General features: G+C 34.3%; 1 protein-coding gene across 1 annotated transcript in view; it reads left to right on the top strand.

The window, feature by feature from the left end:
- Positions 1-25,969, top strand: part of RYR3 (ryanodine receptor 3) — a 191,404-nt gene that overhangs the window by 85,568 nt on the left and 79,867 nt on the right. Inside the window, exons 33-45 of the mRNA XM_010007742.1 lie at positions 1,954-2,040; positions 2,416-2,642; positions 3,701-4,502; positions 5,020-5,220; positions 5,804-5,906; positions 9,736-9,873; positions 12,015-12,288; positions 14,119-14,233; positions 17,203-17,332; positions 18,325-18,428; positions 21,519-21,654; positions 24,578-24,758; positions 25,221-25,332. Coding sequence (XP_010006044.1) covers positions 1,954-2,040; positions 2,416-2,642; positions 3,701-4,502; positions 5,020-5,220; positions 5,804-5,906; positions 9,736-9,873; positions 12,015-12,288; positions 14,119-14,233; positions 17,203-17,332; positions 18,325-18,428; positions 21,519-21,654; positions 24,578-24,758; positions 25,221-25,332 — 2,610 coding nt within the window. The remainder of the gene's footprint in view (positions 1-1,953; positions 2,041-2,415; positions 2,643-3,700; positions 4,503-5,019; positions 5,221-5,803; positions 5,907-9,735; positions 9,874-12,014; positions 12,289-14,118; positions 14,234-17,202; positions 17,333-18,324; positions 18,429-21,518; positions 21,655-24,577; positions 24,759-25,220; positions 25,333-25,969) is intronic.

Genomic DNA, 25,969 nt, shown 5'->3' with positions numbered 1-25,969 from the left:
CTCTAGAGATACCTGGAATTAGTTTTGGAAATGCTTTTAAATAAAACTGTTGACACATGGTCTTTTGAAAAATGGCAACACTCAGCACTTCCTGTAAAGATACTCTGGTGTATTCCAACAGGAGTGTTATAACTGAGGGTGAAGTATTTCTCAAGCTTTGTTTATTTTGAGTAATTTAAATCTTTTTTCTCTTTTGTAAAGTAGTGAAAATGGTCTTACGTAGTTTTCATTTTCATTTTTTTAATATTTTGCCACAAAATAAAATAAAATCTTTAAAATACTTTAGTAAATCTAATCTCTCACTCAAATTGCTGCAAATTGTGGCTATTTGTCTGATCTAGAGGCTGCAGGATAATTATTATAACCTTGTAATCATATGCACTTTTCAATGTTCTTAACTGAAGTAGAGGGACAATGCATGTAATATGTTTTCATTCTAAAAGGCCTACAAGTCATCATATTGAGGAGATGAAATTAATATTGCTGTAATTCTTGATCTAAGCTACTGAATGCCATGGTGGTAGTCAGAAACACAACATCACCCCCCTTTCTATAATAGAAAAGTAAAGGAATGATAACTTATACATATATATTTGGAATTTTGTCATTAATTATCAGGCCAATGTTAAGGTATTAGTAGCAGAAAGGTGAGACTAAGTATTAGTTTACAAGATATTTTATTCTGAGTTAGGAATGGTTTTCTGACCATCAAACAATATTAGATATTACAAACTCAATTACTATTACTATCTATCTTTGGTCAGAGTCTGAGGGTTACATTGTCTCAGTCAGTTACTTTCGGGCTTTAATGAATGACGCATCTCAGTAGTTGTGTATTTCCGTTCCGGATGCCTTTTGTTTCTGTATTTTAGATTTTGGGTTTTTTCCTTATCAAATGATTAGAATGTGCATACCTGGCCCTAAATTATTTTCTCTGTCCCAATAGTCAGAGTTCTGAAAAAAAACCCTGCAGACAGATTTTTTCAGTGTATGGTATAATTTTACATTCTGTTTAAGTTATGTTGTGTTTTGAAGCTGTTTTCTAATCTAAAAGAATTTGTTTGTTGAGATTGTTTTGGTTTATTTTTTAATTTATTTTTATGACTCTCCGTTTATTGTTTTGCTGTTTTTAATACTTGGCTATCCTCAAAGTTGGGAGTTGCACTCCTTCACAGCATGAGCATTGTAATTACAATTAAAATACTTGGTTGAAATCTTGAAACCTCGAATTGACTGCATGGAGTGTACCTTTTTCAGCCAACCTGGAGCACTGAAATGTTCTCAATAACACGCTATTCTAGGAGTATCTTTTACATTCTTATTTTCAGGGCAATAGAAGTGTGATCTCGTAGAGAATTCTTCAGTTTAAAACTGGTATTAATGCAAAAAAAAAAAGATTTGCACTATCCTGTCCAAATGATGCACTCTCATCCCTCTCTGATTCCACCTCTCTTAGAAATCTGCTTATGAGGTTTTTTTGTCCAGTATAATATGTGAAAGAATTCTAAAATATGTGTGGTAGTCTAAAAAAACTGTATTCTACTCTTGGTCTGTGTTGGGGGTGCTTTTCCTAGAGTAAGAGCTAAAGATGTAGCTGTAAAGTGACTAGATTTTTAAGGAGCTGCTCTAAAATAAGGTGTTGGATTTGAATATGTTTGAGAAGAGTCAGTACATAGTGTTACCAAAGTTCTTGTTATAGATATCGAGAGCACATAGGACGGCAGAAGCACCTGCCTGAAAGTTAGGTGTGCTTATAAAGATAATTCAGCAAGTGCTTTACTACACTGGAGGTAAACAACAGGTACACACTCATCAGCACTTTAATACAGTGTTTGAAGTTTTTGATAATGAAGAAGTAAGCTACATAGTATTTATTTTACATGTGTTATATTCTGGGAGGGAATTCTTTTTGCTTTGTTAAGGTATAATTTCTTTATCTTATTTCTCTTCTAGGTTGAACCAAACACAAAACTTTTTCCAGCAACTTTTGTTCGGCCTACAAGCACTAATTTGATTCAGTTTGAACTTGGTAAATTAAAGGTACAAAATATTTTACATAAAGGTGACCTTTTAAATCTGTTTATTTCCACAGAAACTCCTGTCCAGTTGAATTTATTTAGGAAGGTAGAGTGAATGGCATGACTTTTCATTTGACTTCTACATTTACTTCTAGAAACGTAATTACTATATGAAGTTATTTGTTCAACAACTTTAAAAGGCTTTTGTCAAAACAGATTAAATTTATCTGAGGACACCACCATTAGCATTGGCATTTTTTAATAGATTTTGTTTATTACAATTACTTGTATTTCTCTGAGTTCTTTTCTATCAATAAATTGTAGTTTCTTATTGTATTATAGGTTTATTCATAACTGGATGTTAAAAAAATATTTTTAATACAATTCCTTGTTTCAGAATACCATGCCTTTATCTGCAGCAATTTTTAAAAGTGAAGAAAGAAATCCTGTTCCTCAGTGTCCCCCTCGCCTTGATGTGCAAACAATTACACCTGTTTTATGGAGCAGGATGCCAAACAGCTTTCTAAAAGTAGAAACAGAGCGTGTCAGTGAACGTCATGGCTGGGTTGTGCAGTGTTTGGAACCTCTGCAAATGATGGCCCTTCATATCCCAGAAGAAAACAGGTACATTTGGAACATGCTAGGTGACTTGATGTAGACAAAATGTATTGAAAGCTTATATTTGCGTCCTGGTTACACCTGCCTTGGAGAATATTTACACTAGAGTGGTTTAGATTTTATGGTCTTATCTGCTATAATACCATATTTGTGAAATTTAAGTAGATACAGGAGGTTGAATAATTTTAATGCCAGGAGGTAACTTTTGCATATATAAGAGAAAACATAACTATTTTATCTTATTTAAATTACATAACAGTATCTCTTAAATCTCCAAGCCTTTAAACATAGAGGTTTTCTCAGCTTGTAAGAAACAAATGTAAAGATCATGCAAATACTATTTTACTGATCATTTTCTTTCTGTAATGAAAACATGTAATCTGTTCCTATTTCATCTACTCTGAATTTACATGAATTAAATTTTTGTGTTCTTACTGAAAAGACCCTGACTTTCTTAGATCTTTATTATGTTTTATCTAAAGAGTGAGGATGATAGAGATGTATCCAAATATCAGATATAACAATGAAGGAAAAATCAACTATAAGGGAAAGTGTAGCAGAAAGATAATTTAACTACTGTGGTTCTATCCGATTTTTTTATCTTCATTTAATGATTAATTTTATTTATCTTTGCTAAAATTGAATTAATGAATAGAGTAAAAACTACTGTAATACATGGAAAAAATTAAACAGTAATAATCAATAAAATATAAAGGCACTGTTTAGTGGTGGTATTACCACAGATTTTTAACATTCCAACTACATTTCTTTTAAAAACAAACTGTTTTACCATAGTTTCTAAATAAGCTTCTCTATCTTACATTTTTCCTTTTTTTTTTTTTTCCTTCTTCTTCTATGGAGTATATAGTTGTAAATAATTTAATCAATTTATTAGTACCATTTACTGTGGCTTACTGACACACATTAAGATTAGTCAGTATCAACCTCAATATTAATGGTTTACAGTGGAAGTGACCAAAACGTGCTGAGATTGTAAAACTTTACTTCTACAAAATCATTATTCATGAGATTGACTGAGGTTCTGTGTCTTTACTTTATAACAGATGCGTTGATATTTTGGAACTATGTGAACAAGAAGATTTGATGAAGTTTCACTACCACACTTTAAAACTCTATAGCTCGGTTTGTGCTCTAGGTAACACTAGAGTTGCTTATGCACTTTGTAGCCATGTGGACATATCTCAGCTATTTTATACAATAGATAATCAGTACTTACCTGGACTTCTGCGTTCTGGATTCTACGACTTGCTCATTAGTATTCATCTGGAGCACACCAAGCAAGCCAAGCTTATGATGAGCAATGAATTTATCATTCCAGTTACAGATGAAACTCGAACTATTAAATTATATCCTGATGAAACAAAGAAGCATGGTTTACCTGGAGTAGGGCTTAGCACTTGTCTGAAACCAGGATTTAGTTTTACTACTCCATGCTTTATTGCGAACAGTGAAGAACGTCAAACATCCAGTCCAGAGATACCTCTTGATACACTTAAATCCAAGGCCATAAGCATGTTAACAGAAGGAGTACAGTGTAGTGGTGCCCATATACGAGACCCTGTTGGAGGACAGGTTGCATTCCAATTTGTTCCTGTCCTTAAACTGATTGCAACATTGCTCATAATGGGGGTTTTTGATGATGATGATGTGAAGCAGGTGTTACTCCTCGTTGATCCCAGTGTGTTTGGAGATCACAAGGAAGAAACGGAAGAAAAGACAGAGAAGGAAGAAGTTACACAAGTTGAAGAAAAAGCTGTAGAAGCTGGGGAGAAAGCAGTAAAAGAAATGAAAGCTCCAGCAAAGGGCTTATTGCAGATGAGATTACCAGAATCTGTTAAACTTCAGGTGACCATTTAATGTAAATGTATTACATACGTTCTACTATTGGTGGAAGAAAGGTAGTGCTTTTTGTATATTCTCTAGCTTGTAAGATTTGAAATCTTGAAGACCTTTATTCCACTTTGTCTTATAACCTCATATTAATAACCAAATTTGATGATGATGCAGTTCTTTCTGCATGTATCAACATTCAAAACAGATACAGAAATACTTCTGTATTTCATAGGAGTGTTTTAAAAGGGGGAGGGTTGGAACACATAGTCTTTAAAGGAATCTTCCAACCTAAATTATTTTATAATTCTGTGATTTCTACATGCTTTGAGTGCATGGGCTCAGACTGTGAATGCAATGTAGGATTATCCATCAGATAATAAAACTGTATGAATTTGTCACTTTTACAGTGATAGAAGAAAAATATGGGAAAAAGTATGGCGTTTTTATAGTCTGTTGCACTGCAGAGTATCCATTGCAGTTCTTCCCCACTTAAAGTTTGCTAAACTTAAGTCTGTTTTTTCTATTCTAGATGTGTCATTTGCTCAATTATTTCTGTGACTGTGAGCTACGACACAGAGTGGAAGCAATTGTATCATTTGCAGATCATTATGTTTCAAAATTGCAATATAATCAGAAATACAGGTATAATGAACTCATGCAAGCCTTGAACATGTCTGCTGCTCTGACTGCCAAGAAGACTAAAGAATTTCGGTCCCCTCCTCAAGAACAGGTAATATTAAACAACTTTTTGAATCTAAAGGTTAAAAACATTCTTTGTGATGCAAATATAGAACTCTGTCTTCTAAACTACCATTTGAGCTGCTAGAGAATGAAAATTTAATTTAAAATAACATTTATTAAGATGCCCCAGAATACTGAATGTCAGAATGCTTGTACTTGTACTCCACACCAAAGATGATTTAGGATTTCTCAACACTAGATTAAAAAAAAAAGAAAATTGAACACTGCTGCCTAAGGCTGAGCATCTGATATTCATCCAGTTCTTCAAGATAATGATAATTTGATAATTTTAGTTGCTAAATGTAAGCATGAAGTTAGAGTTATGCTGCTATCTCTGTCCTGGAATGGTCTTTCCTACCTCCAGGAAGCAGCTTTATTATTAAGTGTAACTGTGTTTTGATGTTAACAATAATTAAAGTTTACCAAGTATCATTCCTTTAGAATTTTCTTTAAGCCGTATTAGAAATCTATATTTTAATTGAATTTTATTATACACAGGTAAATTATGGGTATATATTAGAATATGACTTAGGTTATCTCAGTGTTTCAACTATGTTCTAATTGCCTTAAAGATTAATATGTTGCTGAATTTTCAACTGGGAGAGGATTGTCCGTGTCCAGAGGAGATTCGGGACGAGTTATATGAATTCCATGATGATCTTCTACTTCATTGTGGTGAGTTGCAAGGTTTAGTTATGTTTTTTCTTTGTGTTTTTTGATACTTTACATGAAAAAAAAAAAATCAGTTAAAAAAATTGTTCAAGGTTGAGGGGATTTTTGTTGGGTGTATTACTGTCTTCATGGTGACTTTCCTGAGAGATGTTAGTGCATATTACAAAAATAGGGGAAACCTCTGCATGGCTTTTAAGTTTCGTTGTTATATATCTATTAAATATTAGCTGATACTATTCTTTTCATATATAAATTTTATATTTAATTATAAAAAATAAAATTATCCAAACAAGATTGGTTGGATTACCTTAAAGATTTATATAGGCATGTATGCAGATAAAAGGCATTGAGATAACATTATTGCTGTAAAATTGAGCAGTAGAAAATTTAATAAAAATACGCTATCTGAGGAGTTCTGCTGCTGCTTTAGCTTAGTTTCCTGGTGTATACAAAACTATGATCATCAATCATGATCAAACACTACTGCACTGTAGATTACAGTTTGAGTTGTCCCAGTCATTGCATTTGGATTTCCTTAGGCTATCCTCAAAGGTGAGCTATATTAGATATCCTGCACAACTTATGTGAGTTAAGGAATCACATTTTATATGTGATGCAAAAATTTTTTTGTTAGTCTATTGAGATGTTAGTCCAATCAAGACAATAATGGAATTAAGTCTATTTACAATGAAACTAACATATACACTTGAAGTCTTCCGATTATTACTGCTCATTCCCACTAGTTATGCAGTTATAACTGATATACATAAGAGCTTTTTGTATCTACTTGCTTGGTAGATACATTGGTAGTCACTCTTAAAGTGTATTTCTTGGTCCTATGGTTGATAGCACTCACCTTCTTCAAGAAGAAGGGGACAGGGACATTATAGTGAATTGATAGCATTTGAACTTCTTCTCAGAAAAACTATATTAATTTTAATACTTTCTTCCTCCTTCTTGTTGTTCTTGAGGTTCCTTTTACAGTCTGCTAGTTCTTTCTTCACCTGTTGTCCTTAAAAAGAATTCTACACGGTTCTTGGAATTGTATTCTTCTAGTGACCTGTAATTACCAGTTAGTGATTTCTGTTTGTAACCATAATGAATCCCGTACCATTCTGTACTTGTATTTTTAAAACTTCTGCTATGATCTTGTACTCCTGTTTCTGAGTATCTTATTAGAATCTCCAGCAACAATCAAGCTGTGATTTTGTGATAAGTCAATGACCATTTTTTCAACTACCTCAGCCATAGCCTCAGCCAAAGATGAGTATGCCAGTGGATATTTAGCTTGTGTTTCATCAGATTATTTCTGAGGATATTGTGTAAGATTGTATTAAGTCCTTTAAATCAAGATTTCTATCTGTAAGATTAGCTACATTATAGGTGGAGATTTAGCTGATTTAAAGTAATTCGGTTCTGCCAATCCTGTGTTGATTGTTGCCCTTCTAAGTGCTTAACAAAAACTCATTCTTTAATTTCTTTATTTTTCTTCCAAGTGTCAAAGTGAATAGTTAGTATCCTTGTAGCTCCTCCTCTTTCTTCCCATTTTCCTTAAGATAGATGTTGTCATCTCCATTCTTCATTCACTTGGCACTTGATTTGATCCCTGGTTTTCAAAGATAAACCCTACTTGGTATCAGAGAGTTCTGTGAGATTCTTCTGAGATTACAGAAGACCCCCAGCTTCCTTGGAAATATCTTAAATCTGCAATTTTTTAATTTTACCTTGAAATCTTATTGCTCATATTATTATTGATTTAGCTTGGCTCCATATCATTCATCATCTTTTCATGAGATGAAAGCCTACTGAGTGTGGATTTTTTTCTTTTTAGGCACGTACTTTTATTGTTTAATAAATTATATGTGTATGTTTAATGAGAGAGAATTGTAGATAAAGCACAGTCTCATTATTAAAATAGTTTAATGATCCTTTGGATTCTAAACAAAGCCATACTCATTACTTTGTATAGATTTATCATGGGTCCTGGCTGTGGATAAATGCTCCTCATTATCTGTGACCTGACTTCGTCCTGGAAAACAGTGCTAAGTAATCACAGCTGTAGATAAAATGAATAGGTGTTGTAGTTGGAATATTTAATCAGCTTTTCAATACTAAGTATACTTTGCAGTGTAAGTGGAAAAATGTATGCAATCAAGTAATTAAAGACCACTTCATAATGAATATACTCAAATAGTCTGAATTAAAGTTACTCAGGCATTCTTAATCCTAGCATGTTCTAACTCTGAGTGATTAATCTTGCCAGCAAAATAATAATCCTCTATCATAATTTTTGTGTGTAATATCTTGGTTATAAGCAAAACAAACACATTTTCAACAAACTTTATTGCATAATGTCAAATTGACTCATATCTGGTTTGGAACCATCTGTTCCAGTGCACAGAACACTGCCACTTGAATTAAGTGAATAGCCAGTAGTAACATGAGATGGTCAGCTTCTGAACAGATTGCAACTCTAGGAGGATGCAGAATAATGAATTACATGGAGCACTAAATGACACCCTGTCTGGACCAGTCACAGTCCTCATCACCTCCAGTCCAACACTGTCTTATCTCATCATCCCAGTCCATTTGTTCTTCTCTGTCTCAATTTACCAAGAGTTCTCCTAGTCTCTCTTGTTTCCAAGGCCTAGCATTTTTCAGTGCTAGACCATTTCTTTCTTTAACATCCTTGTCTGCTTCCTCTTTCTTCTCCTTACTGTCTGTATTTCCTGTTCTTATTTTTTCCAGACTCTGGCTGTAAGCTTTCTTCATTCTTAGCTTTTTTTTTTTTTTCACTTTCATTTACCCCATTCTTTATATTCCATATGTGGTCTCCCAATTCCAATTTCTAGTTCTCTTCCACTGCCTCTGAATTTTTTTCTTCCTGGCCACTTAGTCACTCCTAGTTGTAACTTCAGCTCCTTCTCCTTGGTAGCTGCCAGTGACAAAGTTTCTCCAAGCTGATACCACATTTCAGTTATTTTTTCTTTTCCTAGTTTGTTTTCTTAAAATCAGTTTTAGCCTCTGCAGTTTGTTCTTTTCCCTCTGCTCCAGCTTGTATCTCTTTAATAGTCTGTCTGGAAATCTTTTCCTTTTCCTAATTTTACTTTGACCAGCAGCCAAGCAGCAAATGCTCATATTTCAGTTTGGTACAATTAGCTTTGGTGTGCAGGGAATCTGCTTAGAGCTTCTGTACTTCTGCACATAATGCATGGTATCTGATCATCACTAAGGGTGCAAAATATTTGAAAAATGCTTTGAATGGTTTTGAAAAAATATATTGCACCAAACTGTATTAAACTATCTTATAAACTAACACCCCAGTTAATTTTGTACGTCTTCATGAAAAACATGTATCACCAGTATAATCTTTGAATATCTACCTTCTTACAGTTTTAATATTATTTAATATGTTTATGACTGCTAAATATCTCAACTGAAAGATTGCTGCATTGTGAGGTACAACCATACACGTGTTTCTTTAGCTTCCCTTCTGCAATATGAAACCACGTATTTAATCAAAGATGGCCCTCAGTCAAAATTAATTGTCATAGTAGAATCTTCAAAAATCTCACCTCTTAGGTCATAATACTGAAACAAATAATACTATAAATCTGGATATAAGAAGTATGTGTACTGAAATATATATAATTTGAGGGGTGCTACTATAGCTAACATGTTAAAGCTACTAGCCTTACTATATTTTTTCCTATGTGAAATTTCCTGGCTAAAAAAAAATCCTGTAGATAAATTGGTATTGTTTAAATATCGAAGGAGTTAATAGTCAAAGGTTAAGGTTTTTTTCTTCTAACCAGTTTTATAATCTGCTAAGGTATTCCACTAGAAGAAGAGGAAGAGGAAGAGGAAGATTCCTCCTTGACTGGAAAACTCCGTTCATTAATGTACAAAATCAAAGGTCCACCAAAAGCAGAAAAAGTAGAACCTAAGGATGAAGAAGAGAAATCTCCTAGTAAGTTTTCTCTCCACATAAATATTTCAATGGTGCAGGTGTTAAAGGTGTAAACAGTCAATTATCATCTATATTTAAGTTCCTTCTGCCCCTTAGAACGTTCTACATACTGAATGTCTTAGATGCATTGTTAACCAAAAAGTTAAAATGGGCAAAAGATTTTTTGATGCAGAACACATTTATATGTTTGGGATTTTTTAAATGCAAAAACTTTCTTTGTTACAGATTAACATCATGTTTCTTCCTGCATAAGAATGCCTTTTTATGCATCTCAGTACCAAGATACATGTGACAAAATGGTTTTACAGTTCTTGGGTTTTTTTGTAAAAAAAAAGGGATGCATTTTACTTATTTCACTTGATGATGGTAAATCTATGCATTCATTAAAAACTTGTTCTTTACCTCTTTTTAAGGCTAAAAGCCTCTGGCCTTGAGCATCTGGCCATATATACTCAAGGTGTGAATGTTCTTTGTGACCAGTACCATTTAGCTATACTCTGTTTCTTATCTTTTGAACAAAGATTAATCCATGCAAGGACACAGCTAATTGATTTCTCCAAGGCTACCTGCCATCCTGCTTAAAAGGATTACATATAGCAACATTGTATAAAAAAGCTTATCGGAAGCACCCAAAACATTCACAGATACTGAAGCCTAAGAAACACTAACACTTGTAATGGAGAAACATTTTCAAAACTCCAGAGAGAAGCTCTAAAGAACAGAGGATCATTTTGTTGCACTTACTCATGGGAACCTCTGTGTAAACAATTCAGTATAAGGGGAAAAAATTGTTTTTCATTTGTTCATTTCATGAGAATGTTTATTGTAGAATATTATGTTTGTACTCAAAACTGTAATAATCTTTTAGTTATATGTATAAATATCTGACGGTTAACTCACGTGCATAAAATTATCCTCATAACTGAGTCAGTACAAATAATACTTTGGTTGTCAAAGTGGAAAAAATTCATTTTGAGTAAATCATATAGTGTTTTCCCTCATCAAACAAAAAGAAATCCAAAAGATCACATTCTTTTTGGAGCAATATTCCTTTCAATGTTGAACACGTAGGACTGGAACATGGGTTTAGTTTCCAGATAAATTTCCCAAATTCTGGGCTCATAAAAATTGTTTTCAAGGTCACTGAGTGTGTAATGTATACATCAGAACTGCTTCAAGCAAAATGCATTATGTAGTTCTAAACAATATAATATTGTGAGAAAGTGTATTCCCAAGTGAAAGTGACTTTCTCCAAACAGATGGGAATTACAGGTTAAATACCCCTATTCTAAGTCAGTTTGTGTCTCCTATTCCTTAGTGCCTTTTCATCATCATACAATTCTGAGATGTTTCCAGGTAGATCATCTTTTGGAAGACAATGCAGATTCTTTTTGTTTGAACAATATAGCAAAATATCTATCAAGTGAATGAACAGCAAAAGCCATGCAAGTCACCCTGGCTAGGCCCAGAGTTGGATATTTTGAGTTTAAAAAATTACTGTCTCATCTTCCTTTCTGGTAGTTTTGTAAGTTTAGAACAGATTTTATTTTCTCCTGACCCCAGCAATACTGAATGACAAGCTGAGCTCCCATTCATTAATATTCCTGCTGTAGTTGAACTCATACTTCCTATCCCATAGCTATTTACTGAAAACTTCATTACCAATTTCTGAATTCCAAGTGTAGGTTGATGATCTTAAAAAACATGATGTTCTTTGGCATTACAAAATAAGGTTTTAGAGATTCTTAACGAAGAGCTGGTTGTGCTACACTTAGTGCTATTTTATAAAACTTGATCTAGAAATGAAGGATAAATTGAAAGTTTAAATATATAATCTAATTTACAGGTGTGATTCTTAGAGTCTTGAACAACTGGGTTTTTGCTGCCAGCAACGTCAGTATTGACTTCAACGCCAAATAAATGTTTTGTGTTTTCTATCTCTCGATTGCATCACATTTATCTTGGAAGATTTAAAAATTACTTCTCCAATTGAAAACTCCTGTTTGGTCTGCTTGTTTTCTTTACTCTCTTACGTCTGCCTTGTCTTCTACTGTTATCTAATATTTTGCTATAATACATGATTCTGACACTTCTTTTTTGTTGTAATACCTTGCATCTTTTTATGTATTTTATTGTCTTAGCTACACTGAAAGAGCTTATATCCCAGACTATGGTGCGCTGGTCCCAGGAAGATCAGATTCAAGATCCTGAATTAGTTCGGATTATGTACACCCTCCTTCGCAGGCAGTATGACAGCATTGGAGAGCTACTCCAAGCCCTGAGGAAAGCATACACCATTAGTGCCGCCTCTGTGAAGGACACCATTAACCTGCTTGCAGCACTGGGCCAAATTCGCTCACTTCTCAGTGTCAGGATGGGAAAAGAGGAGGAGTTGCTAATGATAAATGGATTAGGGTATGGAATTCACACAGGGTTGTTGTTTTTTTTTTAGTTTGTGTGCAGTTTTTTTGTTATACTAATAAATAGTTTTATTTTAGATCCTGAATGAACATTACTGCTGTAATAAAATGCAGATATGTACCAGAAATTCTAATTTTCACAGGTATTTCCAACATGGCTCAAATTGATCTCTCTAGCAGTATCAAATTTCTGTGAAGTCAGGTATTTTTCATCCAAAGAAAATGGATTCTTTTTACTATTGTTAAGCTTAACAATTCATCAAAATATGTGTTTTTGCATTTCTGGAGACAACAGAAAACTCAAATCTTTATTGGTGTTAATACTGCATCTTTCCTAAACTTAAAGCTCATATTTTATTCCATATATGAGTGAATAAACTTGTTGCTGTCTTTTTAATTGGAAAGTTTGTGCAAGCAGTTAGGTACAAATTGTGATTTGAAATATTTTGAACTGGTTAGTATCTATTATATTTTCATCAGTGGCAACTGAAGTATTAGAACATGGAAGACTGCTTATTTTTTCCTTTATAAAATAAGAATTAAAAGATATTTCTTTCATGTAATTCTTGCTGATATGAAAAGATTTTTTCTGTGGTTTTGCTATGAAATTATCTCTGTTAAGCAGCAGTGTCTGCATGTTTGTTACTCCTCTTATGTGAATAATTACTGGATTAGACCATTTAATATTGGAAGGAGAAAAATTCACCGAAAATTAAACACTTTGATTAAAATTATGTCTTTAAAAAGTGAGAAAAAAATCGTATGATTATATGAGAGCTATATTTGTCACTCGTCAGGAATATTGAACAATTTCATTCCCTTACGACAGTTGTAAGGAGCTTCCATTACTCATCCCATTTCACTGTAAAAATTATATGTTTTTTGTAAAAATTGTGAAGGCTAAACTCTTCAGTTGAATTGAGGAATTCATAGTAGCAACTCATCAGTTACCATGAGACAGCATTATCTAATTTGTTCCTGATGCCAAGTTTGTAAAATTGCTGAGAATTCCGTAAGGGATAAAGGCTAAGTTTTGCCTAAACGTGGCATGTGTGTAGCCTCCTTCTCAGAGGTACTGTATGATGAGTCATCTTCCATTCCCAGTTTTCTGTATTTTTTAAAGCAGGCATTATGTCTGTTATATGCCATTTGTTTTTAATGGATTGACCTAAAATGTTTGAAATGCCTGGATTCCCTATCAAAACACATAAATAATGAAACCCATGCAGTGAAATCTAGAACATGTTGAGAGGGTGGTAGGCAGAGTGAAAACATTGAAATATTCTTATTTAAGGGAACTGTATACCATTTTACATCTTCTGAGTTTGTCTCAATTTTGGAAATTTTGATGGAACATCTTTAACAAATATTCAGTTATTCAAGTATTCAGTTCCTTGTCTTGTACTTTGTGAGCTGAGAAAAGGGGTGTTACTTGAGAGGTAAGATTAGATTTATATTAATTGTTTCACATTCTCTACTTAGAACATAACAGAATGTATTTTTTCCTACTTAGATGGTCATAGAATATATTTTTTCTTTAAACAGAACAGATGGTAAGAGCAATTTAAAGATTAAGAAATGCCATTTTACATAATTTTAAAAATCTAGATTATTATTATATAGAATTCATGAAGATTAGAGAAATGATAGCATATTTAAATGTGAAACATTTTGTTGTCAGGTGTCTGTATTATGCTGAAATCTAATATCTAAAGTGATGTTACTACAGTGAATACCTATTTCTGAAATGTCTAATAATGCATAATTTATTTAAATTAAGATGGTAATTCTTAAAAACACATTGTTACCTTTTCTTCCATTTTAGAGATATAATGAACAACAAGGTCTTCTATCAGCATCCTAACTTAATGAGAGTCTTAGGCATGCATGAGACCGTTATGGATGTGATGGTGAATGTGCTTGGAGGAGATAAATCTCAGGTAATTCCACCATAATTTTATTGTGTGTTTTGCGTTTTGAACCTTCCCAAAAGTACACCAGGGTGTTTAAGAAGTATCCAAAGAAAAAGAGATCTCCCTAAGATAGATTTTCCTTATCCAAATTGAACTACTGATTAATATTAAAAATAAAACAATTTTTATAATACTAGAAGAAGGCCAGCATTCTAGATGTTGATTTTTAAAATTTGAGTGAGAGGTTATAGATGTTTCATTTGTCTTTTAATAGGACTTTGTCATGCATCCATTGAACCAGTCACAGTGCTCTTGACACCCTCCCCCTTCCCACCCATGCAGAGAAAGGAGAGAAACTTTCCAGATTGAAAACTAAACTAGACAGCTTTAAATAAATACTAATGATAAAATAAATATGTACAAATATATACAAGTATGTGCAGGAACGTGCAAAGCCCTATTGCCTCCTCCCACCCCCAGCAACTCCCACAACATCTCCTGAGCTGTGAGAAGTTCCAAAATGTCCCAGAGAGCTGCTGGAGAGAGCGGCAGAGCAGACAGGAGCTGAGGGGAGAGTTGTGAGGGTCAGGAATGCATGAGCCTGGGGGGCAATGGTGATGGAGAGACTGAGACCTCCCTGAATGCTGACCATGGATGGAAGAGAGAGGAAGAAGAAAAAGGAAAGGGCTTGACTTCTGTGATCCCTGGCCTTATACTGAGCTTACATAGATATATGGAATGGAATACTTTGGTTAATTTTGCTGTCCATCCAGCCCACTCCTCCTTATGGGGGGGTTACAGATATGACTGTTCTGCTCCTTTGGCTTCTAATGGTGGAGATTCTACAAGCAGAGCAAAGTGTCCTTGATGTTTTGGCAGTAACATAAACATTCCAGCATTATCAGTCCACTAGCTGGAAAACTTGCTGCTAGTTAAAGGAAAGCTCATTGAATAATAATAATTAAAAAAAATCAGTAAAAGGAAAATTAGCCTCCTCCTGGCTCAAACCAGGACACTTTATAAGATTGTTTTTCTTATTTTAAATATAGATATATATATATATAAAATTTGTGGAAGGTGTTGCTCTCATAGAATACACCTCTTCATCTTAGATGAAAGGTTGTTAGCAACAAAATATCATAAGAGACTAACACCAACTTAATTCTAAATGCTCAAATTCAAATACTTGAGCAATAATTTTCTTGCACTGTTGCACTTTCCTGTTTCTTAATGTTAAAACTGAATGTACACATGTTAGTTTAAAGGCAGAGTGGCATAAATTTTTAAAATCCTCACTGGACATTTAGGTTACTGAGGAAGTCAGAAGTGAAGCAAGCTTGTCCTCTTTCTTCTCTTTGCTTATGCCTAATGTTTATATCCCATTGCCTCACTCCCAAAAAGAGAGATTTCTGATCCAAATACTGTTTATCCGGCTTTCTTTTGCCTGGCCTCTCACTCCCAGATCAAGAGGAAAATTTTTCATAAGAACAAGCCATTATAATCTCCCTAGGGATGTGGTAGATTCCACAGCACTAAACACTTTAAAGAATCCACAGGACACGGTGCTGGACTATCTTATCTAGAGCATGCTTTTGTCCAGAAAGTTTGGACAACATGATCCTTGAGGTCCCTTCCAACCTGGTGTTCTACTCTTCTTAGGTATTTGGAATGTTTTTCAGCCCAGTTTACTGTCTTGTGCTTATGGTGTCTCTGTCTGGCAACTTGCCATCATTTGAATGCCTTCTGTGTGCAACTACATCCCTCTTGCTTTGCCTCTTTGATCATATAGCTCATATACTACTGTAGAATACTTCTACACTGTGTCTGGCTGTACCTTCACAGTGTTACAAGATGTTCGCATACTGGATTTACTTATTTTGCTCTAATACACACATTTGAGTTCAAGCCAAGCTACAATTAATTGTAAAATGATTAATTATTTGCTACTTTATAGTGTCACAGCCCTCTGTTTCTGCTGCAACATGTACAATTAAGCATGAAAATAAAAACAACAAAAAACAACAAACAAACAAAAAACAGGGTTACAGCCATGTTACGAAATAACACAGAAAGGCACACGGAGTTTTGCACACTGTTGTCATAGATTTTAGATATTGCAGTGGGAGCTTTTGCAGAACAAACCACTGTGCAGGAAACTTACAGGCAGTGAAGTATTTCTTCAGGATTCCAAGCCTGAAATTCCTTTCATAGAAACTGCAACCTTGCAGGGAGATAAAGTACTGCATTTAAAATTATTGTCATCTGCTGTCAGTTGTTCATCTGCTGTAATGCCTATCTTCTAATCTGTCAGAGAAGTCTTCACTTGAAAGGTTGTTTACCCTAGGTAGAACCACTAGGCTGTAATCTGGAAAAGGTACATATTTGTGCATGGTGCACATCTCTCACTGCCAGATAAGGTATTCTTCTGAATAAAAAGCAGTAGGGCCAGAAACGGTGTCCAGGCCTTGGTCAGCTAGGCTTTGTACTTATTAAATTCTCTGTGGGTTTGTACAGTGAGTCACTTATACACAGTTCAAATATAGTGGTATGCATTGAAAAATATAGGCGTCTTGTACAAAAGTTTTATAAGAAGACAGCATATTCTTATTGTAACATAGGAGGATAAACTAAGGTTTTTGAATATTCTTTATTCTGCTATGACATAGTATTAGGGGTTGAGCTTATTGTTGTAATGTTGCTAAGGTAGAGTTTTTGTATAACTGTATTTGCTAGTCTGCAAATTGCTTTTCATTTTTTGCCCTTATATGTCCTCTATAGTCCTCTGCAGAATTATTTTTCAACCTCTTAAACCTGATGGCCTAATGAATACAAAAGTTAGAACGAAATGTCCTTTCTTAAGTTAGAAGCAAAGCAACTGTCAGTTGCTTATCACCGTGGTAACTTAACTATACTTCCCTTGTTAGGAGTGCAGGAAGAATTGGAACAGATTGGTAATTAACATATTTCACTGCTTTGTCAACTTTCTTCTTCAGCAGATCATTTTCCCTAAGATGGTGGCAAGCTGTTGTCGATTCCTGTGCTATTTCTGTCGAATTAGTCGTCAAAACCAGAAGGCCATGTTTGAGCATCTTAGTTACTTACTGGAGAACAGCAGTGTTGGACTGGGTATGTCATGTAGCTGTAACAGCTAAAAGCAAGACCAGGAGAAACTGTGATATCACAAGACTAGTATTTAATTTGTATAGCAAGTTGAAGTATGTGACAAAGCCTCTCTGAAGCTTAAACAACTTTGTGGTTTCACCTGTAACTCATACTTATTTTCGTTTCATCCTTACGTGTCAGTGAATTGTATTAGAAACAGAAGAGTCTAAATCTGTGGGTTTTTAATACCTTGAAATATTTAGGATTAAATCCATACATTTTGATACTTTTTCCATTAAAAATAATTGCAACTGGAAATCTAAGATTACGTTAACCTTTATGGTATTTACCTGTTATGATTTCATTTCCCTTCCCTCTGAATTAGGCCACTGTGGTGAATTTAATATTTTACATTTGGAACAATGAATGTGTTTTTTAATGTGTGTTTGCATTATATTTTATAACACAAGGAAAATTGTATCACCCAGACATGTGGCTGTATTAATAAGGTGTAGCAAAGCAAGATGGTGTGTTGTTTCACAGAGCTTTGTTCATTTCAATGCCTGAATTTGCCACTATTTAACTCAGAAAATGGGATAAGACTAAAAGAAAGAAAACAGGTAACACTGAAGCTTGTAAATGTCTTCTTTAGCTAAATATAGGTATATTTTTAAATCTTGATTTAACCAGGTTGTGCAGAATTATGTACATAACATGTTCCTCTGCTAAAGAAATAGTATAATATTACCATTTACTATGTTGCTAATAATGATTTCTTCATCTTCATTTAAAATCAGTGTGGTTAGTTATGTTTATAGATATGGATGTCAAGTCAGGAAAAAATTTCAGCATTCTAACATTATTCAAAACAGTTAACTGTGGTCTTGATTAAAGAACAGCCATACAACGTCCTATTAATGTATTTATGTTCTAGATTCCAGTGTGATTGCTGCCCTCTGCTGCATGACTGTGATTACTGCAAACTGAATTTAATATATATTAACTTTCTTCTGCAGCATTTCCTTCAATGAGAGGTTCAACACCACTAGATGTTGCAGCAGCTTCTGTAATGGACAATAATGAGCTTGCACTAGCATTAGAGGAGCCAGATCTGGATAAAGTAAGTGATTACTCTGACCTATTTACCTATTTATAAATTAGCGTACTTATGCTCAAAGTGAAAAAGGCAAGTTTGATTGTAGTAATTTTTGGATATGATGTCTTCAGAAATACTTGCTCTAGGTATGTGCTGTCTCAAGGTAAGATTGACTGAGCAGTATTTTCCCTGATTTTTCTTTATTCTTAGTGGGAATCACAGCAAATGAGATTTATTTTTATGTTCTTCATATTTTCACTGTTTTTATCAAGTGGCAAGGATGGCAAGAAAAAAGGCCTGAAACAGGAGAAAGGCATACCAAGAAACATGGTTTTAGGTGGGGCATTAAGAGAATTAAGAGGAGAATGTGAAGAAAGGACGCAGAAATTTTGACTTAAATAAATCATAGAGATTAATGGGAATGGAGGTAAGACATAAGAGAATGGAAGGGTAGGTGTTTGAAGAAGGGAAGTTAGAACAGGATTTTAAGGGTAGTTGCAGTGGAAAGCTGAATCCAAGACTCAGATCATTAGCAATTATTAGGAACCAAGGGAAATGTGAGGAGAGGTAGGATGAACTAGAAATGGTGGGTAAAAGAATTTTTAAAAAACACCTGAAAGCTCTTTATAAATCCAGGAAGGAAAACTGATTATGAGATGGAAAGATGGGTGCAGTCAGAAGAGTAGGAAAGCGTGAAAGGAAGTGATATATGCCAGCACAGCACTGGGGAACAGAAAACAGAAAGCAGGGTCTCATTTAAATACAGGAGAAGAGGTCAACACCTAAATGATAGCTTAGCACAGGGAATAGCTCTGTGCAGTATGGGAGAATCCTGTGATGGAAGTAATAGTATTTGGGGTGGAATTTGTGATCAGCATGCTGTAGGAGAGGAAAAGTTGGGAAATTAGTACAAATGGACATATGACAGGGATTGCTAGGAGAAGACAGAGAAGAATATGAAAGGGAGGGATGTAAGTGAGCACAAGAATATACTTACTAGATAAAGGTAACAATGAGAACAATTGTCACTTTTCTATCACCTGCTAAATTGCTGAGAGTGCTTTCTGTGCTATCATTAATAAAAATATTGAACAATATTAACCCCAGTATAGACCCTTGGGATGCACCATCAGTGACTGGAATGCCTCTAGTGACTGTCTCATATTTCCATGGAAAGTACTGTATGGCAAATCATGTAAACTGAATTTCACTGTTGACCATTAAATGTGTGTTCCTTGTTTACTGATTTCTGGCCTTGGAATACTCAGCATCCTACAAGTGTTGAATGTTCAAGCAGTAACAGATACCAGCTGCAACATACACAGTATTTTATGCTGAAAAATCAGACTGCTTGTGTCTCAAACTGGGCTTCCCAAATTCATCAGTTTTAGCTATAAGAATGTAATGTACTATCTGTAATATATTGACCTGTAATGAAATATATATTTGTATATATGTATATATATATAATATATATGACTGGCTGTAATGTATTGAGTCAATAACTTTATCTGGTGCATCAGCGGATGTTGTTCAGTAAACAAAACTATATGCTGAGTAGAAACAAACAAATATTGTATAGCTCTCAGTTCAATGGATGTGGTATACTTACCATATCCACAAAAGGATACAGTGTTTCTGTGTAGCTAAGATTTGTGCCACAAAGCCTATGTTCAAAGCAAACAAATTATACATAGAGAACTGAACTTTTGAACTTCTGCCATTGCAAATTTGATCTAACTTTACTGCAAATGTATGTGTGTGTCTGTGTAAGGTAGAGAAATGCACAAGAAAAGTATCCTATGGCCTGCTGACATACTATAGTAAACTAAACAGATTTAAATTGTGGGATTTGGTGGTAGCATTAAAAATCTGAAAAGAGATGGAAAAAATTTATTCTACCAATTGTCTCACATTCTATGCAAGCTACATCTCCAGAGTCCTACAGGTGTTTATTCAGTCATATCTTCAAGATGGATACTAGAAAACTATTGAGTCCTTTTAGGAATTGCATACTTTTTCACCTGAATACACAAACTTCCTCTCTTGCAGCCTTTTGAAGGCAAGTTGTATACTGTATCAGCAGAGGTATAGTTCTTCTTTCTGAATTCACAACTAGTTTCTCTCTTATGGCTTTAGATAATGACTAAATATAATCTCACAAGTGGTGGAATTGCTCTAGGGTGCTTAAGCAGAACAGCATATCTCCCTTTTCCAAATAGGAAAGCCTATGTCCCTTTTGCCACTTGCTTTTGGCTGCCTTCTATTGTAAGAAATCATAATTTGCATCTTCTGTTTTTAAAGGTTCATGAAAGGTTCTTGATGTTCATTACCAATTTAAAAAGATATTTCAGTACTATAATCATATTCATATCATGTCCTTTGTGTATTTTAAATAAAAGCAAGAATCCTATGTTTGTGTAGTTATCTGCAAATTTCCTTTTAAATGACTGAGAAATCATTCTGTATATGTTTCAGACATTCAATTTACTATAAGAAATGAAATTTGTCATGATTTCTCAAATATTTCTCTTAGTTAAAGATGTTCCTCTTGATAAGAATGCCATATTGGGAATCTACATATTAGAAAAACTGTAATCTTTCAGTCAGACTTTTAAAAACTGTTCACTGATATTTATCAGTCTTCTGAAAAACATAATTACATAACTGTTAAAATGGGAATTGTAGTTAATAAAGTTTTGATTGAATATTTATTTTGCTATTGTAGCAAATTAGTCATACAAGGATATTTATGTGATTTTTAAAGTTGTTAACTATTAGTTAAACTGCTGGTTATGTACTGTAAAAAAAGATCTGGATTCTACAATATTTTGTTCTACTTTTCCCTTTACACATCTGTTCATGTTGTTGTGTTGTGCCATCACATAATCAGGTAATTTCAGAAATAAAGAGTGCTTGACTTAGTCAACATAGTCAAAAGCAAGAACTAGAAAATAAGTGATCATATAATGAGCCATGTTGGTAGTTTCTCAGGCAAAACACGTAGAATCTAAAAACTTTGCTATTAAAACTGACTGTGCTAATTTTGTTTTGTTCTTATTTTCAGAAAGTTATTGCTAAACAGATGAATACATGATTGCTTCTGTATTGTAGGTTGTTACCTACCTGGCGGGTTGTGGCCTCCAGAGTTGTCCAGTATTGCTGGCTAAAGGATATCCAGACATTGGGTGGAATCCAATAGAGGGTGAACGTTACCTGTCATTCTTAAGATTTGCAGTTTTTGTTAACAGTAAGTGTAATTTCTTGGCATACAAATTACATCAAAGGGATTCTGTAAAATTACTTTTCTGACTGCAAAAATGTGCTGACGGTTGAAGAGTGGTTAATGCATACTCATTACAAATACAAGATTATTGGTATATGCTGCTTACTATAATTTTTGAAATTGAAACAATAAACATGTTTACTATTCAGTTCAATAAACAGACCTGAAGTATGTTAATTGGTTGATAAGCCTGTAGCTATCGAGTGAGCTGCTAAACTAACTTGACTGTTATAAGAAATGTAGAACAAAGAGTTAATAGTCTGTGTTTTTCATTGTTGATTTTATAAATAAATGTTAACAGTACTCTGTATAGATGAAGATAATTTCGACCTTATTTGTGAACGTTTTTTTAGTATGATGAGTAAACTTTGCTAGATGGACTGCTAGTCAGTAGAATTAAGTTTTAGGTTCGTTTCACTACTTCTTTTCTGAAAAACAGTTATCACTGGGGTTTTGAATGTTCCCATTAAGACAGTTTTGGGGGCAGCACTTCTGAAAATCTGAGTACTAGTTTCTGTGTGTCCTCTGCTTGAGAAGACAATTACTAATACAAATTAGTAAAATATTTGGGTTGTTGAGATAAAATAAACACACCCTTGTAAACATATGAATTAATTTTGATTCTAGACAATAAATCCTTGGAATAGTAATAGTTCTTTCTTCAAGAAAAGTTCTTCATTAACTTGACCTTTGAGGTAAATTAGAGCAGGCTGCAAAATATTAAAGCTATTTTCAGTAGTTTGGAATCCCAGCAGAAAGGATATGGAAAAGAAATATATATAAAGAGAAAGTCAGAAGAAAATTTTAATGGCAAGTGCAGTGTAAAAGAAATTGCATATTGAATATGTGGACTAATTAATTCTTATTAAATTTTTATTGACTTCACTAGAGCAACATTAAAGATTCATTTCACCTCTGCGCTTAAAGTAGGTTTCTTTCCTGCACATTCTAAATTAAAACTACCTGCAAGGGACATTTCTTGATATGTGCTTCCTTTTTCAGATTTCCTAATACCCAGTCTAAACTTTCCTTGGTTCAACTTCAGGCCTTTTCCTCTCATCCTGTGTTCCATATTAAGATCATACTGGTGTTTCAAGTGGGAAAAATGCAAGACCGGCATGTTTAAACTGTTTAACTGCTCCTTCCCAGTTATCTGACCTACCACTGCCTTCCATTGACTCTGACTGTCTGATAGCACCACTTCTGCTCTCAGCTACACCACAGTGGCTAAAGCTGCAACATTCAGTTTAATATAAACTTGCTACTTGTGTTTCTGTAATGGTTTGAAATTGTAGCTTGTGTGTAAAACAAAGACACTGATGATCCAGGCTACCGACGTCTTAAGTTCAGTGACTGTGAACTACTTCTTTTCCTGTAATTTGTTTTCTTCCTACAAGTTCCATTAATTTCTTATCTTCCTACACATCATCATTATTCTTATAAGGTAGACACTGTGAATTTCTAAACTGTTCCATTTAACTATAGGCTAAGCATTTGACCTTTTTATTATTCCTATCATGCTTCCATGTGCCACTAACTGCAGTCCATGAAGCAGTTAGTTACATACAAAGAGTTCATTTATAGGAAGTTCCTTTTCCTAATGAATTTTATTCATTAAGCATCTGGGTCACAACCTGTCTGCCTGTACAGAATCTATACAGTAGTTAAACCCACTCTTTTCCTTTTCAAGTAGATGTATATTTTCCCACTCAAATCTCTTCTAAACAGAGTTGTTTCAGTCAAGCTGTGACCTTTAAAACTGATTTTAGTGTGATTTTCTTATAAAGAAAAGATTAAATACTCAATTTCAAGCTTTAAATAGCAAGCAGAAGATTCAACAAATATTTAAACATGCAGTAGAAAGAAACAGGAGGTTTTACTCTAGATATATTTAACCTTAAATACATTTTATTCTTTAGTCATATTGAGAAGATTAAACTCTGAGATGAGTTTTCCACTTATTAAATATGAAGGACATAATATTAAGCAACATTCCTTGCTTCAGTTGGCCCATTAAAAATGAAATAACACTGTGTATGAGGTGTGGCTGGGATAGAGTTAACTTTCTTCATAGCAACACTTACAGTGCTGTGCTTTTTTTTGTGGTTAAAACAACCTTGATAACATAAAAGTGTTTTGACTGTCACCAAGCAGTTCTGGTGCAGCCTGAAGTCATTCCTGTTTTTTCCCCCCACTCTGTTCCTTTCCCATCACAACTGGGACAGCTGACCCAGGCTGACTAAAGGGATATTCCATACCACTACATTGTGATCAGCAGAGAAAGCATGAGGCAGAGGACAAATTTCATTATTATGGCACTTGTCTACCGAAACAACCAGGCCCTACTTTCCAGGACCTGTCTAACATTTGCCTAGGAAGCAGTGAATGCATTCATCTTTCTTTGCTAGCGTGCACAGCTTTTGCTTTCTCTACCAGACAGTCAATATTTTAATTCCATGACTTGTCACACCTTCCTTCTATTTTCTCCTGCAGGTGAAGGGACTGAGAGGCTGGGGGCAGGGGGCTCCCTGGAATAAAAATTTCCTTCCTACCCTCCCTAATAGCAGGTTTCTTGCTTCTTGGGACTATTAGATTTATACAAGAAAGAGTAGTCTTTGGCATAAAAAGTAAATTAAACGGGTCAAGTAAACTTTTCCAGATAGAGTGTAGTAAAATGTTTGCAAGGCAACTTTACATTCTTACTCTTAAACCTTGGTATATTTTTGCTAAAGCACATCCAATGTTGACAGCTTGATACATTTTTTGTTTACAAAAATAATAATGAGGATTTTTTAAATATATTTAGTAAAATGTAGGGGAAAATGTGGTCATCTTCTGATTTAACACCTTTCAGGAGAAAGTATGGATAATGCTTTTTCATCCTCAGGTGAAAGTGTTGAGGAAAATGCAAGTGTTGTTGTCAAGCTCCTTATTCGAAGGCCAGAGTGCTTTGGACCAGACCTTAGGGGAGAAGGAGGGAACGGTTTGCTGGCAGCTATGCAGGAAGCTATCAGGATCTCAGAGAATCCTTCTCGTGATCTTCCTTCCCAGGCATATAAAAGAGAAGGGTAAGTAAATGTAAAGTGCTTGGTTGGCAATTGATTAATTAATAGTTAACTTAATCATGCTTGCGATATGTGGCTAGTAGGCCATGTTATACAAGGTATTGTAGAAAAGTGGAGCACTAGAGATCTGTACCCACAAGCAGTTGTCATATGGAATTCCGGAAGCATGAGGTAGATTAAATGGAATAAGAGTTACAGTAGAGAAGAAGCCTTAAAGACAAAGCAAAGGAGAAGAATGTTATTAAATGAAGCTAAGGAAAAATGAAAGAGGAAGATAGAAGTCTTGTGAGAAGTCAGTGATTAGTGTTCAATTGCATGCTTACTCTAGGGACAAAAACCCTGTAATCTGGAGTCAGAGGAAATTGGTATATCTGATTAGTCATCAGTGGATCACGTAACTAGCTCCAGAGAGGAGCTATAAACTTATATTAACAAAATTGCTCACTGGTATTGTGTACCTTTTAGTGATTACGATGAAGAGGAGGAGGAGGAAGAGATTGTGCACATGGGCAATGCAATCATGTCATTTTACTCAGCTCTTATAGATTTACTTGGACGCTGTGCACCAGAAATGCATGTAAGTTTATTTCATCACTTGCTCAGAAAATGCAGATGATTTGTTAACAAAATTCTGTGTCAGTCTCAACTGTTTTATATTCAAAGGCTTCTTCCTTTCAAAATGTGGACTTTATTGGATTTCTCACTGTATCTAGATAGATATGTTCCCAAAAAACTGTTTATAAAGAATATTATTTTTTATTTTTATGCTTTTTGCAGTTCTGTTTATCTAAAATTATGAGAATATGACTATGATATCAAACCAAAGATGAACTACTAGTGTTGCACATTTATACTATCAATGAAATTCTGAAACTGGCCCTTTACTGTTCTCTAGAAAGCCATAAAAATCTTTCTTGTAAGAATGTGACCCAGAGCTGCTTTTGTGTGCACTGATGAAATGTGGTATCTACACCATATGAATATGTGGAAAAATATGTAAAATGACTGTTTTGTCTGTAATGCTTGTAATGTCTGCATGCAAGACTTGGGTTTAGTTAGACTGACTTTTGCTTTAAAAACATTTAGTAACATAAATCCAGTTGAAAATGCAATATATATCTCAATACAATAAGGAGTAAAAAATTTTATGTGTAGCTTCCGTGCTTAGTATTACCAAAGCTGTTACCTTTATATGTGGCTATCTGTGGCCAGAG

This window comes from Chaetura pelagica, unplaced genomic scaffold, assembly GCF_000747805.2.
Source record: "Chaetura pelagica isolate M959 unplaced genomic scaffold, ChaPel_1.0 scaffold70, whole genome shotgun sequence".
Classification (NCBI taxonomy): domain Eukaryota; kingdom Metazoa; phylum Chordata; class Aves; order Apodiformes; family Apodidae; genus Chaetura; species Chaetura pelagica.
This window is presented reverse-complemented; position numbering and strand designations above follow the sequence as displayed.